This window comes from Furipterus horrens, unplaced genomic scaffold (genome assembly GCF_987537825.1).
Source record: "Furipterus horrens unplaced genomic scaffold, mFurHor1.1.pri manual_scaffold_5, whole genome shotgun sequence".
Taxonomy (NCBI): domain Eukaryota; kingdom Metazoa; phylum Chordata; class Mammalia; order Chiroptera; family Furipteridae; genus Furipterus; species Furipterus horrens.
In genome coordinates this window covers 12,978,718-12,994,772 of record NW_028327175.1, presented here as the reverse complement: position 1 = coordinate 12,994,772, position 16,055 = coordinate 12,978,718, and the positions used below count along the sequence as shown (strand labels likewise).

At 38.1% G+C, this 16,055-nt stretch overlaps 1 protein-coding gene across 1 annotated transcript; it reads left to right on the top strand.

The window, feature by feature from the left end:
- The first annotated feature begins 11,366 nt into the window (after nt 1-11,366).
- On the top strand, nt 11,367-11,840 carry LOC150008219 (trafficking protein particle complex subunit 2-like). Its single transcript, XM_090278892.1, has one exon. The coding sequence runs from the start codon at nt 11,367-11,369 to the stop codon at nt 11,787-11,789; it is 423 nt and encodes a 140-aa protein (XP_090135018.1). The 3' UTR covers nt 11,790-11,840.
- Nucleotides 11,841-16,055: the final 4,215 nt, after the last annotated feature.

Here is a 16,055-nt window from a genome sequence, read left to right as displayed (position 1 = left end):
GGGTTCAAATTCTAACTTGGACACAAGTCCCTGAATATTTTAGAATCAGAGCTTTCTTATTAGTAATTTAGAGATAATTACACCTATGTGACAGGTTGTTTTTGTGGACGGAATAAGATAAGATATGTAAGCATATCTGAGACACAGATCCTGTATGTAGATCTCAGTGAGGAATATACTTTTCCATCACGTGCCCAGTTCGTATAGACTAATGCTTTTTCACCCAGTTCCTGCCCAGGTGAAGAGTCTTCATTGGTAATAGAGGCTCTGTCTTGTTCTTTGACTTAGGAATTTTTTGTGTTAGAAACCATTTTTCCACACTATTAATGATCTAAGCGGCACATGAACTTGCATGAACTTAGTTTTCCAATACTAAATAGGTGGTCTGTGTAGTTAATGTTTTAAAGAAGATTTACAGTTCTACTTTAGGGTGCCGTTATAATTAAATAATGTGGCATTCTGCATTATAGAAACCATCTTGACTTGACTATTGGAAGCATTGTCAAAACCATATTTGGTAAACCAGGAATGAAATGCATCCTTATTAAGTTATTTGACAATTTTGAAGTTTGCATTTGGAAACACTCACGGAGTTCTTTTTAAGCTATTAATTTCACACAAGGCAAGGAAGGCATGTCTAGACAAATGTTCCTTAAAGGAAGTATTTTAAAATAAAGCCTTTTTTTTTTGAAATGGCTATATATACTTGTGCCCAAACATTTCACTTTGAACTCAATATTTGCTTTCTTGAAAGCAAGCTAATGTCTTGCAAATTAACCAGACTTCAGAGAGTTCTGATTTTTACAACAACAAATTTTCAGGGGTGTGAAAAAACTTAGTTTTGTCAACAGAAAGACTTTTGATGGAACATTTTTATGAAACCTTTAAAAAAATTTTAATGGGATTTATGGGCCTATGGGCATAAAAATAATTGGAAGACCATATTCTAGGAAGGATCTGATATGAATATATTAAAAAAATCAAAATAAGAACCTTTGGATTTGTAATGGAATATCATTTGGTTATTGTTAAAATGACATGCCAAGACCACAGAATTTAAGAATCTTTATTTCATTTCCACACATTGCTGACTTTCTCAATGAGCAATGATTGGCCATACTAAATATGATTTTAAAAAATTGTTGATAACACAAAGTAATTAATTCAGCTGAACTTCAGAGAGTTGTGAAGCTGATGTATGATTAACTTTTCTCACCTAGGAAGGGCTTCCTAGGCAAAAGCACTGGAGTCAGATTCAGGCCTACATCCTGACTAATTATTTCTGTCTTCTCCAGCACTATATCTAGTGCCTGAATGAATTACTTCCACACATATCCTCATATTATGATGTGAAATGTGGCCCAAACAGATGTCCTATTACCATTACCCCACAGATGAGACAAACGATAGCCACATTTAGGAATTTTGGAGCTGTGAAAAAATTTGAATCTCTTATAACTCTGCTAATTCATCCATTCATTCATTCATGCAACACATATTTACTGAGTGCATACTGTGAGCCAGGGATAATTCTAAGCACTGAGAAGAGAGCAGCAAACAAAACAGATAAAGAACCTTGCTTTTATGAAGCACACATCATAGGATGGGGAGACATAGATGATAAGCAAACAGAAAACATATATCTGGTGGTATAAAGTAGCATAGAGGAACATGAGACAGGAAAGTGAGAGTGGAGAGTCAGAATTACCATTAGACATGGGGTGGTCTGGGAAAGGCTCATCTATAATGTAACATTTGAGCAGAAACCTGAAGAAGATGAGGAAACAAGCCATTGAGATCTTGAGGAAGAGCAATTCAAGCATAGAGAGCATTACAGGCTAATCATCTGAGGTGAGAGTTGACTTGTAAATACAAGGATGTTAGAAAGACCAGTGTGGCTGGAGCAGAGGGACAAGGAGGAGAACAGCAGGAGTGGAGTTCCCAGAGGGAGAGGACGAAACCTTATGCAGTGAGTGAAAAAATTAAGGGACCCTTTGAAGAGAGAGAAAACAAGATTTCAAGAATAGAATTGATGGAAATGTCTCCACTCAGGGTGTGGAAAAAGATAAGGAGGTAGTAAATGATATTTTAAAAGGATGACATTGCTCATAGCAATTTTTATTGGATATATCTCTCCAGGCAAGGAAAACAAAAGAAAAAAATGGGGCTACATCAAACTAAAAACTTTTTGTACAGCAAAGGAAATTATCAACAAAATAAAAAGCCAACCCACAAAATGAAAGAACATATTCCACAATGATACATCTGAGAAGGGGTTAATATTCAAAATTTATAAAGTACTTACAAAACACAACACCAAAAAAATAAACCAATTAAAAAATGGGCAAAGGACCTGAATAGACACTTCTTCAAACAGGACATACAGATGGCCAATAGACATGAAAAAATGCGTAACATCACTAATCATCAGAGAAATGCAAATTTAAACCACCATGAGATACCACCTCACACCTGTCAGAATGGCCATCATCAACAAATCAACAAACAACAAGTGCTGGTGAGGATGTGGAGAAACGGGAACCCTAGTGCACTGCTGGTGGGAATGCAGACTGGTGCAGCCACTGTGGAAAGAAAGCAGTATGAAATTTCCTCAAAAATTAAAAATGGATCTGCCTTCTGACCCAGCAATCCTACTTCTGGGAATATATCCAAAGGAACCCAGAACACTAATTTGAAAGAACACAAGCACCCCTATGTTCATTGCAGCGTTATTTACAATCATCAAGATACAGAAGCAGCCCAAGTGTCCATCAGTAGAAGAATAGATAAGACAACTATGGGACACTTACACTTGGAATACTACTTACCTGTAAAAAAAAAAAAAAAAAGAAGAAGGAAATGTTACCCTTTGCAACAGCATGGATGGACCTGGAGAACATTATGCTCAGTGAAGAAAGCCAGTCAGAGAAAGACAAGAACCATGATTTCACTCATGGGTGAAATCTAATGAACAAACTGAACTAACAAAGCAAAACAGAGACAGACTCATTGATGGAGAGCAGGGTGAGGAGAGCTAGTGGGAGGGGGCGACTAGGAAGTGAAGGGACTGAGCAAAAAGGGAAAAGGAGTCATGGACCTGGACAACAGTGTGGTGATTGCTGGGGGGAAGGGGGGCATAGGGGGAACAAATGGTAATTAAAAAATATAATAAAGATTTTTTTTAAAAAGGGATGACAAGGAGACTACAGGAGAGAACAGTGCCATAAAGCCTTGGAAAGAGAAATTAATAAAAGAGGGGCTGCCCAACAGTGTCAACTGAGTGTTAACTATTTTATGTTCTTCCTGAAAATAAGAATCGAGGTAAAGCCTTTCAATTTACCAACTACAGGTTACAAATCTCTGAGAGGACAGTTTGCCCTGAGCAGTGGGAGTGGATGTCAGGTTGCCAGGTAAGAAGAGTCGTGGTGAAGAAAAGCAGGTAGCGCACCCATAGCCTCCTCCTTCTCTCCCCCTTCTCTTCCTCCTCACCTCTCCCCCTCCTTCTCTCCTCCTCCTTCTATAAATTTGGTCACAAATGCAAAAAGGAAGATAAGATAATATTTTGAAAGCACAGAAAATATTTGTAAAAATAGCTTTTGGTTTTCTTTTTGTGAATGCATGGCCAATGAATGGCTGTAGAATTCAACATCGACCCAATGCTTATAGTCTATCTCCACCAGGGAACATATAGTAGCCTGCAGTGACTCCTGCCAAAGACTTACTGGAATGAGATACAATCTCTGCTTTAATTGGGTCTAAAGATAAAGTTAGTTTTTGCTAGGGTAATTTATCCAACTCCTCACCCCCCCCGCCATGCTACTTTGACAAGAAGATTCAGTTATTCCAGTTCACCTTGGCACACTAAAGACAGTAGGAGTAGTGTTTTTAAGCAGGTACTTTCTCAACAGATCAATGATAATGGATTCTGGTGAAAAGAATTAATCAAATCTTTCAGGATTCATTCTACAGTGGTTATAAAGATATTTTCTAGGGCTTTTCTTCCCTTTCAATTTTATAATTGCTTAAAAAAAAGCTGGCAGATGTATGCTAAGCTAACTAGCAGGCACTCTAATTTTATGCTTTCTTCAATTCCTAGGGCAGTACTGACACTCAATAAACGTTATATGTTAATATTAATACTTTCCATGTTGCCTTCATTAAGTTTTTATACCTTAATTAAATGATTACACTGGAAACAAACCAGGTGATCAGATGATTATAAAAGATCTCACCCTCAAAAGTCAAAGATCAACATGTTAAAATTCAAGGCATGCTCTTCATAACTGACCAAAGAAAGCACATTTCTGGCATTACATGTAAGGTGTGATTTCCTTTCCCCTCTTAAACTAGGGAACAAGATGAACGCCCAGTGATTTTTTTTGGCAGGATGGCCTTCCCAGGATGTGCCGTTAGAATATCTTTGGGTCAGCCACATTTTACCTTCATGCAAACAGTCAGAGGTTAAGCTTGAAACCCCCACCAGAAAAAAAAAAAATTAGAGTAGAAATTGGGATCTGGCTTACCGGCACTGCAACTCTTCTGGCACTGTCCCAACATAACCTAGATTACAGAGCAGAGAAGAGATGAGATTAATGCCAAATAGGTCAATCATGGTAGTAAAGTTCTCAGTAGAGAATGCTGATTAGGGTGGGAATCCTGTGACGCTTCTGTACTAGAACTATCTGTGTGGACAACGAGGAACCTCTGCACTCCAAGTCATCTAAAGCAATGCTAGGAGTGAGGAAAGGTAAGGGTGTAGAAAGGAAATCGTTTATGAAATATACACTACAAAATTTACAGTTAACGCTCAAGGCCAATCTTAAAACACCAGCATTGAAAACATTCTAGTTAAGTTTTCCAACTCTAAGAGAAAATGTCTTTATTGACTTGCTTTGTGACTCATCAGTCATAGCATTAATTGTAAAACCTGTGGTTTTCAAAAGATATTTGTATCATAATAGTAAACTGGGTATTTTGAAATTAAATTCACTTGGTTAGAATGACACTCTAACATGCAGGTGTTTCCCCATCATTCGGGGATGAAACTGAAACTTTCTCATGCAACAAAATGTTATTACAAATATATATTACATTTTTACGGCAAACGGGTCAATGATTCACCGATTGATTGACAATAGCAAGTTAGAAGGTAACCCAGAACAAAGAAGGCGTGTATATTTCAAACTTTAAAGTTAAAGAAGGTGGAAAACTAGGAGAAATTTGTTATGAGGATGCAAAACCCTTTGTACGGACAGATGTCTGACAGATCCCCATTGTGATGTAGAAGGAACGGGTTTTCACAGAGGTCGTGGGGTCAGAGTGGGGAAGTTGTTTTCCTTCTTCCTTCAACTGACTCTTGCTGCTGCTTTTCTCAGGTAAGATGTATACCAGGAAATATTGATTGAAGAATAATTCTGGATTTCTAATACATTCAAGTTCTGAGTATTGATTGATATCTGTGCTATATGGAGGCTTCAGATTCCTTTCTTCTGTTTTCAATATCCCCTATTCCTTGTAATACCTCAAAATTAACAATATTTGAGGACAATCCGTATTACCTTTCAGATCTAATGGGTTTTTGTTATTTAAATTTGCTTTAAGATTCAGGATTACCTTTGTCCTCTCAAAAATTAACTTAGTTTTATAAGATGATGCTCATATATACTCAGAGTTTGTGCTGAGTAGAGTCTAGATCTCCTTAGGAAAGGGTGAAATATCTTCAGCCCAATCTCTATACCCAGTCACATTACTCTGTTAAGCAGAATTAAAAAAAAATTATATATATGAAGAAAGCTAGTCATTCCCTCTATAGGAAACCAGCAGGTTCCTTTAGGATTCTTAAGGGAAGAAGAGAGTTGTCATTCACCTACCACTAAGATTTTGCTTCTGCCCTTTGTGGTTGTTGTGGGAGTTGTGGTGATTAATGAGGGCGTTAAATTTGTTAAGATTGATCTCTTCTTTAATAGGAGGATAAAGTAATTTTAGGCCATTTATAGTCCTCGATCTCAACTAGCCATTTCTACAACATGTTCTACATAACTATAAACTTATTAGAGAAAGGTAAACACTATAGATGCTCTTGTATCTCATCATTCTTTGAAGGTTTTTCCCTGAATTGTTTAGAATGTGTCATGGATTCAGTGCTGTGGAGGCTTTAGCAATGAGGGCAGCCTGGGACAGTGTATTAGCAGTATAATCACTGAGTAACTAGTTTTCACCCCACCTAATTGATAAAAATAGTGGGTAAGACAAAAATAATCAGGGCAGAAATCTCACTGGATAACAATGGTTGTCATGAGTTCAGAAAGCCTCTTCTTCTCAGAGTTGTCTTCTGTAAGCACACTGTGGCTTACAAATGTTCTGACCAATCACCTTGCAAAGGAAAGTACCCATATTTAGGTTCTTCATCCCAGATACTCTTTCTTCAACATCATTCCTAAAATACTTTTATTAGTAGATATTATTATCACTATAAGAATACTTCCCATGTATTGAATGTACCAGTGTATATGAGGCATTTTATTTCTTATTGGGTGATCACATATTTTTGAGTGAATAAAAGAAATACTGGGAATGGAATATATACCAAGCAAGGAATGGGCTGATTCTAAAGCCCCTGCTCTTTTCATCACAACATGCTACCATTTTTAAATCAGCAGTCTCAACCTTAACTGCACATTGGAATTATCTAAGGAGCCAGAAAAAGTACTGATGCCTAAGTACTATGTCCTAAAATTCGGATTGAAGTGATCTGGGGGACAGCCTGGGCATCAGAATTATTTAAAGTTCCTTAAGTGCAGTCAAGGTTGAGAATCATTGCTCTAAACATAATATTTTGAGATGAAATACAGACACTCTTGTTTGCTAGACAAGAGCATGAACAATTTAAAGAAGTGCCATTTTAATGCCATGTTTTATGATTAATTTAGATCAACTGTATATATTTAAACACTTTTATACATCAGGGCTTTGCAAATGCAAGGGGCAGGTGGTGTAGTCAGAAAATTCTTTAATGTTAAAAAGTTAATATCTAAAGCAAAGATTAAGGCATATTCAGGTGAATAAAAGCTGCATTAACTGAATTATACGGATTCCTGTATGAAAATGTATATGGTAATCAGGCACAAGGAGAGCTTTCTGTTGTTTGTTTTAAGAATGTTCTAAATGTCACAAGTAAAGTATTTGTCAGATTTGTAAAGTTTCAGCTCAATTCTGGGGCCCCTTCACTCATACCTGAGTCTGATCTAGAAGCACCATGCAGGCCTGTTCACAGTTGCTTCCTTTTATCCACTGCAGCATGTTTGGATCAAATGTGTAGTAACTTCATACTAGTAAATTTATTGTCCAACCCACAAAAAAGCCACATGAAAGGAGAGAAATATGAGATCTGTAATGTGGTCACTGCTAACTCAGCCAAAACTAACTCTTTGATATCTTTATGTTCTCAACATCTGCATTTTGCCCCATCTTCAGTATCATAGGAGAGGTAATAGAGGAGACAGATGAGAAAAAAATGGAAGAAAACAGCTCTCCAAAAACAGTATAATAAATTATTATAATGTATCTTCATTAATCATGCTCAGCTATGGTTTCGATTATTTATTTTTCAGTGAAGGTTTCAGGGTGAGTGAGTGAGACTTTCCTTCAAGCTGCTTTATGCTTCTTTAAAAATCTGAGATGGAAAAAAATTCTCAGGCCTTAGTCCTGAGATCCTAATTGAAGCCTTACTCCTACCAAAGCCAATAAATAGGAGGAAGCAGCAAAAGGGGACTGCATTTAGGAACCCACAGATTCCTTTTAATTGATGCAAAGGGTCAGGCCATCATCTCCCCTCAACACTGTAACTTGGCTCTATTTTCCCTCACACTTTAGAAATGTATTTATTCTTAGCAACACAATCAGCTTAGAGAAACTCTTCCGCAGAATTCGATTTCAGTGGTAGAAGCGTTACCTTTCTGGACCGTCTTCCCCTGAGTCCCTCGACAGTAGAGTCCAGCTGCTTATTCCAGGATCAGTGCTAATCATCTCTTCAGTTTCCACGGTTCTGTACCAGACTTCAACTTCTAGTCACAACACGACTTGAATAGTTTGAAAATGAGCCCTGACTCTAATGCCAGCTGAGGGTGGCCTTTTCTGGAAGCCCACAAAAGATGGAATGTCTGAGATCCTGGAAGTTTCTCTCTGGAGTTTTAAGACAGTCCATATTTCCTCAAAGATAGTGCCAAATTCACCAAACTTTTCATAAGTCTGACCCAAATTGTAGACTGTGCACAGGGCCAATCACCAAGCCAAACTAATCTGGTTCAAATGTATAATTTCATTTGTAAAGCTGGCTGCATCTGGCAAAGGGAACAGGAGAGCTGGGCACTGGTGTACAGCCTGTGAGAACAGTAGCTGGGGATAGGAACAGGCCTCGCAGGAAAGGAGCTTAAACTTGGCCCTGACCTCCAGAATGAATGGTTAAAGGGAGAGAAATCAAGCAGTAGCTGGTGAAGGTAATAAGACTATCTATTTTCTTTAAGTGTGAGTAAGCTGAACAGACAAATAATAACTAATGCTCTTAGCACCCCAAATACTTCATCACTTTCGTAAACTGGAGTTCTATTTCAAGTGGCTGAGACCACAAAGGAAAAAGATATGGCTGCAAGTGTGAAATCATGGCCTTGGAAATGAGGTTGGGTGTATGTGCCCCTGTTCAATCTCTGGGTGGGGGTAACATGTGAAAGGGACATAGCATGCCCCTGTTCAATCTCTGGGTGGGGGTAACATGTGAAAGGGACATAGCAGTATGGGACAGATGACAGGTCCAAAAGTTGAAAACAGTGAGACCCTGGAATTCTCTTTCATCACATCACATCTGGTGACCACATGTTTCCTGCAAATTTTGGGATACAGGAGCAACAACTTTATCTCTACTTAACGAATATATTTAGTGTCTCTAAAATTCACATTCTTCATGACAATGTCCATAGAAGAAAAAAATAGCACCTTGATACGTGCTATTGCCTAGGTTTTGACCTCTCTTCTTCCTTCTGTTTTCTCATTATCATGATCTTAGTCATTGGTTCAATGCAGAGGAAGACAATTCAGTTAGGTAGCTAAAAAGTAAGGGACAAGTTTTACAAATAAAGCCATGAAGGCAGAAAGTTGTAAATCAATGGAAGATATTAACATAAGAAATGGTCAGAATTAATAAGCAAAAATACCCTTAAAACTTAGTGTAGACCAAAATCATTTTTAAGTCAAATTAGTCAAAGTAAGTCAAATTAGGAAATCAATAAATTGTCATAGCAGATGTGAGAACAAATAAGAATGACAATATCCCTGATGAATGATGTGAAGGACAATAAAAGTCTTTATTCAAAAAATATTGTTGAGACTGTAGTTCCTATTTTTGAGGCATTATAAATTAGTCATATAGTGGAGATAAATAAAAGTAACAACTTCCCCAATAATAGAGAAAACCCAGCAAGACAAGCAATAAAAGAAATATTGAACACAACAAACTACAATAGGTATTAAAAATGAGTGGGAGAAAGAGATTTATTATGGATGATCAGGGAAATTTTTATGGAGGTTGTAGGTTTAGACTTTACCATGAAGGATGAGTGAGATTACATAGGAGAGGAAAGGGAAAGGTCATTTGACCCGAGGAAACTGATCTGAGCAGGAAGAGAGGAGTTAAAGTCACATGGAACTTTTGGTCACTCTGGTTAAAAAAGTAAAAGGCGTGTTATGGAAACACCTTGGAAAGAAATACACATAAACAGGTCGTGAGGAACCTATGCGCTTCACCAAGTGGTTTGGACACGTGCTGTGGGTGGGAAGGGTTCTTTGGAAGATTTAGAGTGAAGTAGTAACATAAATAGAGCATTATTTTAGGAAAACTCATTTGACATTAAATTATAAACTCAAATAATGAAATAAGAACAGGGACTAGACATTATTCAATGAATACTTTTTGAGAATTGTCTCAGTGCAAGAAATTGAAAAAACAAATTATAAGATCACAAATGAATAAAAACATGGTCTTTTTTCAGGAAGGCCTTGCAGTCTGATGGAGGAAATATGCCAGCGAATTTTTTTTAATTACAGCTGTAAAAAAATCTATAAAACTATTGTGGAGAAGGCACTTCATTTGAGTTTAAAAGATCAACACATATTCCCTGGAAGGCAGACTGAGAAAGGCCAAGAAAGAGCATGAACAACCATCCAGAGATAGAAAGGAAAGAGATATAGAGGCAATTGGGAGTAGTTTTTAGTCTGGAGCATAAGATGTGCTGAAGAGTCGGACGTGATAAGGCTGGAGAAGCAAGTAAAAATGTAAAATATGGTATAAGTAGTTCAAAGCATACTATAAGCAATGAAGACCCAGAAAAGAATTTTTAAGGGAGTAACATAATATAATAAGCAACTTAGAAAGATAACTCTCTCAAGCAGTGGGAACTGATTTACTCAGAAGTGCATAAATTGATGGAGGCCAGTTACCAGCTTATTGAAATAATTCAGTTAAAAAATAATGAGGACTAAAACTAAGGCAGTTACATGGGGATGGAAATAACAGAACGAATTCAATAAGCACTTAGGAGACAGAGACAACAGAGTTTAGTGACTGATTGGGTGTGGCTAGAAAAGGGAAAAGCGAGAAGACATAATGACTTCAACATTCCTGGCCTGGGTGACTGGGTGGGTGATGGAGAGGAAGGACAGCCTTGGGAAATGGGGTGGGGAACTGAAAAGTGAATTCAGTTTGGGACATGTTATGTTTCGGGTATCTGTGAGTCAACCAAGTGGAGCGAACTATTAGGCAGTTGTAATGTGGTCTGAAGTCCAGGAGGCAGGTCTGGACAGGCTTTGAGTCATCAGCACACAGGTGATCACTGAAACCAGGAAATAAATGAGGTCATCCATGGAAAGAACAAAGAATGAGAAAAAAACTCGATGCACACTTAGTCCTAGGGAACACAGGACCTGAAAACCTAAAGCCAGAAAGAAACCACAGGAGTAGTCTAAATAAAAAAGAAAGAACGGGAGGAAAAAGAAGTGAGGAAAACAAGAAGAAAGGTAATGGAGACAGCTGAGGAATTCTGCAGGATGGATTGGGGTTAGGGGCGAATCAAGTGTCAAGTGCTGGCAAAAACCCAAATATGATGATAACCAAGTGTGTGCACTGGTGTTGCAGATCTGATGTTTTCTGAAGACGTTGCAAAGGCAGCTGTGGTGTTGTGGTAGAGGCAGTACCTATTCTTAAGAAACTGGGGTCCGACCGTCCTAACTGAAGCTGCGGAAGGCAGGTTGCTGCCCCCGAAATTCCCAGGATATTTACATGGTGAGTGTCTTGGCACAGAAGCCATATATTGAAGACAATGTCTGGAAGCTTTTACTTTGTAATTGTTGGCCACCATGATAATCCAGTTTTTGAAATGGAGTTTTTGCCAGCTGGTAAAGCAGAATCCAAAGACGACCATCGGCATCTGAACCAGTTCACAGCTCACGCTGCCCTCGACCTGGTAGATGAGAACATGTGGCTGTCAAACAACATGTACTTGAAAACTGTGGACAAGTTCAATGAGTGGTTTGTTTCAGCGTTTGTTACTGCAGGTCATATGAGATTTATTATGCTTCATGACACAAGGCAAGAAGATGGAATAAAGAACTTCTTTACTGATGTCTACAATTTATACATAAAGTTTGCAATGAATCCATTTTATGAACCCGATTCTCCTATTCGAGCCAGTGCATTTGACAGAAAAGTCCAGTTTCTTGGGAAGAAACACCTTTTAAGCTGAAGACAAGGAAATTCGGAACGAATGTCACAACAGGATATACTCGGGAATGTGCACATTGTAAGTTACTTGATGAAATAGCCTGGAAAAGTTTTACTTGTCTCAATTTATGTAAACCTAATGAAATTACTGTTATGGTAAAAAATACTAGTATCTTAGAATTATCAATAGATCATTATTTGCTTAGGAATAGTTATTTATAAGGAGTTCTTTATCAATAACCTTGAAACACCTTTATTTTAAAAATCTGAAAATAAACTTTTGACTTTCGTCATTCAGATAGCTTGATCTTGATGGAACAGTCCAGAACCAAATGTCACTGGCAGGATTTGGCAGACAGATCTGAAATTAAAGCATCTGCAGTGGGGAATGAAGTTGATAGCAGGTACCTGGGCTTACCTATACACCTGCAGATGTTATAAAAATGTATAGGCACTCTGCATAGTTCTACCCAAGAAGCTGAAGCAAACAGCTTTTGCAGTGCTCAAAGCCACATGCCTGTCCCGTCCGAGACTGGGGACAGTGATCCTGCTGTTCTTCTGGAATCCGGGATCCATGGCTGTAAAATGAGGGGCTGGGCCCAAAGGGCTGGGTTGTGTTCTTTTATTTTCTTCCCTGTAGGCTGTATACCAAGGATGAAATGCACCTGTTGATATCTGTGCTAGTAAAAAGTTGTAAGGCAATCTTAGCGTTGTAAACAAAGCAAAGCTCGTATTATTAACATCTGCACTCCTAGCTGTACACTGGGGAAGCCAGAGTGGTCTCTTGCACTGTAACGAATGTGGGAGCTTATTGAAAATGAGTAAATGGCAATCGAAAAGCAAGTAATATAGCCATGGATTTTCTGTGCTAATTGTGAACACTTGAAGAATTTTGTTCCATTCTGAATAAGTTGCACGAGTAATTCTAAGTTTGGTCTTGTATCTTTGATGGATAATTTCCCCCCATCTATTTATTAAATAAAGATGTTTGTCAAAAAAAAAAAAAAAAAAAAAAAAAAAAGAAAAGAAAAAGAAAAAGAAAAGAGAAATTGGGCAAGCAGTTTGGAAATGAAACAGTGGCAGTATACGTTCTTTGGCCTATTCTCTTAAGGATGCTATCTGAGGAGGACTAGGAAGCAGTCAGCGAAAGAGAATAAGGGGAGAGAAAATTACTTTTAAAAATAATTGATTTATAAGCTGGGGTATGAAGGTCAGTAGAGAGGCAGCAGGAGTAAGGACTTGTGGCAGGATTAGTACTAGGCAGTGAAAGAGTAACTCTTGTTTTGAGATCACCTGAGAAGTCTATGTGTAACTTTTTAGGCTTAAAGAGAAATTAAGAGGATTCTTATCTAACGAGCTGTTTTTCTTTAAAAAGCAGAGAAACCAAGCTATTTCCTGAGAGCGAGTGTGGTGTGAGAAAGGTAGAACGTTTGTGAGTGTAGATCAGCCAATGGGATGGCCAGTGTTGGAAGTGAGGGACAATTGCGTGTAAGTGCTGTAGAGTCCTGAAATGATCTTAGAAAATATACATTTGTAATAGAGCCAAATTACATATGTTTCTCCCAAACACTTGCAAGTTTGGGAGTACAGTGAACAAAGCAGATGTTTTGACTGATTTAGGTTTGATGACTGACAGAGCAGGTAGAATAAAAAGACAAAAGAATTCAGAATAGTGACAAGAAAGCAGAGATGAGAGGCACTGTAGTGTCTGAATAGTCTCAGTTAAGGAGTTCCTAGGCAAGGGTTGGAACTGTCGATAAGGGGAACAGACATTGACCTAGGCTAAGGTAGAGAATCTCTGGTTAGTTCTAAACTTTAACTCAAAAAAGGCCTTTCTCCCCCATTTCCATCTTCAACCCAACAATCCTGCTTCTAGCAATTTATCTGACAAATATTCCCGTACACACGCGAGGTATGTTTACTGCAGCATTGTCTGTATCAGCAGAAGACTAAAAACAACACGAGTTTCTGTCAGTAGAGACCTGGGAAATACACGAGAAGGCAATGAAGTAACAGAACATTAGGCAGCAATGAAATGAGTGAGGCAGGTCTACAGGGGTTATTCGCAGCAACTCTCGAGATTTGGTAAGTAGAAACACAGGATGTGAAAAAGTGTGTATTATATGCCCCTATTTGTATGGATTTAAAGGATTTGTACACCTATATGTTGCTTTAAATCTTTAAATTTTTAAATACACACACATATGTGCATAATATGTCTGTAAGGATAGAGAAAGCTGGGATAAGGTAATTACTTCTGGAGATGATGTTACCTGGCTGGGGGTAGTGGTGAGTTAAAAAACCTACTCTTACCTTACGCTATACAGTTTATATTTTTTGTCAACTTTATATTACATATACATATAATTACATGGGCAAAAAATATTTTAAAAATTAATCTGTCACGATTGTATACTGTTTCCATTAGTGGTAAGGCAACATACTTAAGTACATTTGTGCTTGCCTTTACTTGAGTCCTTCTGGACTAGTAGATTTTTAGTTACATTAGATATAATCAGGTTGTTTAGTATATGCAATATTTTTAATGCAATGAACCAGCAAGACCTTCAGCTGAGGTTCAGGAAAAGATCGGGTTATTTCTGATAACAATAGCATGTAGAAGACATTCCAGTTGCAATGTCCTCCTGACAAATGCTAAGCTGAAAGAACATTCTGTAAGAAACACAAGTTCACCATGTTCAGAGCTTAAGGAATAAAATGAGTTTATAAATGTTCAGGAATAATTCTACTGAAACTTCAATTTAATGCTTTAAGTAAGAAACCTTTCTTATTTATTAGGATTTCTTATGATTTAAGAAAAAAATTCTTATTTAAACATCTCTGGGGGTATACTTAGATATGAGAGAATTCACCATACAAGTAGTAAAAATTGTTAGTGCTTCTCTTTATTTATAGCAAAGAAGAGGCAGTTTTCAATGCTACGTGTACAGACAGCACCTACATTTCAGCCTCATTTCTGAAGAGACAGATGCAAGATTTTGTAACCCATACCTTGGTAAATGGGTCAGAACAGAATCCAGAGGCATATTCTTTGGTGAACTATCCCACAAGTTCCATGCAGAGCTGTATGATATAGGCCGTGAGATGGAGACAACCCAAATATAGTTGGGGAAATCCTGAGAAAAGTATAATGTACCACACAAGCAGCTTTTGTGATGCCCAAGTCTGGTATGTATTCATCATTCAAAACTAACAGCGATTCCAGCCAAAGCCCACATTGTTTTCAGTACTGATTTATATTGTGGTTGGTTTGGGGATGAAGGGGGGAGAAGGAGAGAGACAGAAAACTAGAGAGCAAGAGAGAGGCTAATTTTTATACCAAATATTGGTCTCCAGCGTTCTCTTCTCTGTATTACTGGAAATCAGATGGTTTTGAATCACTTCAGCAGGATCTACGGTGCGTTTCACTGTCGGCACACCTGTGCTCGAGATGTCAGCCCAGAAGGAGAGCCTCAGGGTCAGGGACAAACATGGACGACACTACCTCTCGTGTTTACAATAAGTAGACTTGTCCTCTATAACTGGTGACTCCTACTGACTGGGATGTCATTTCCCCCTTTATACCTGGAGAACTATACATTCCTTCCAAGTTTGGTTCAAATGTCTTTTCATCCCGTTTTTTCAGGCATCAGTCTTTGTGTTACTGTAACTCTATGTTTGCGCACATCTATGATGGCACTTCTGACAAATTTCTATAATGATCAGTTTATGTCTATATCTATAATCATGGATATCTGCTTCACCACTGGACTATGAAGCCCATCAGGGCAGGGGCCTTGTCTTTTCACCTGTGCATCCCCAGCAGATGACAGTGTCTTGCAGGACACAATTTTCCTCAACTTCAGTTTTCTTCTATGTAATGCAGAAAGAATAATTTTAATCTTGAAGGGTTGTCTTAAGGATTAAAAATACATGCACAGTGTCAAGAAGAAATGAAAGCCAAGAGGGACTCAAGACTGAGACCCCACTGAGTAACCATATTCTACTCTGGGTGGTCATATTTTGTCAGGCAGCCTTGGGAGCAGACAGAGAATGTCCGTGGAAAAAAGGATAAACTAGACAGGAAGTGAGAAGCCAAAATAGGAAATGGAGTGAGTCATGCATGGGTTTCCCTACAGCTTTCCAATTCCAAGTCCAGTCCCCCTGCATCCTTCAGCATTAAAGCAAATTATCTTAAAGCATAACATGATTGAGAAAGAGAAGTTTTATTATTTGTTAAGTGATGAATAGCTTCCAAAGAGGAGAACAGAAACACAAGCAGCAAACT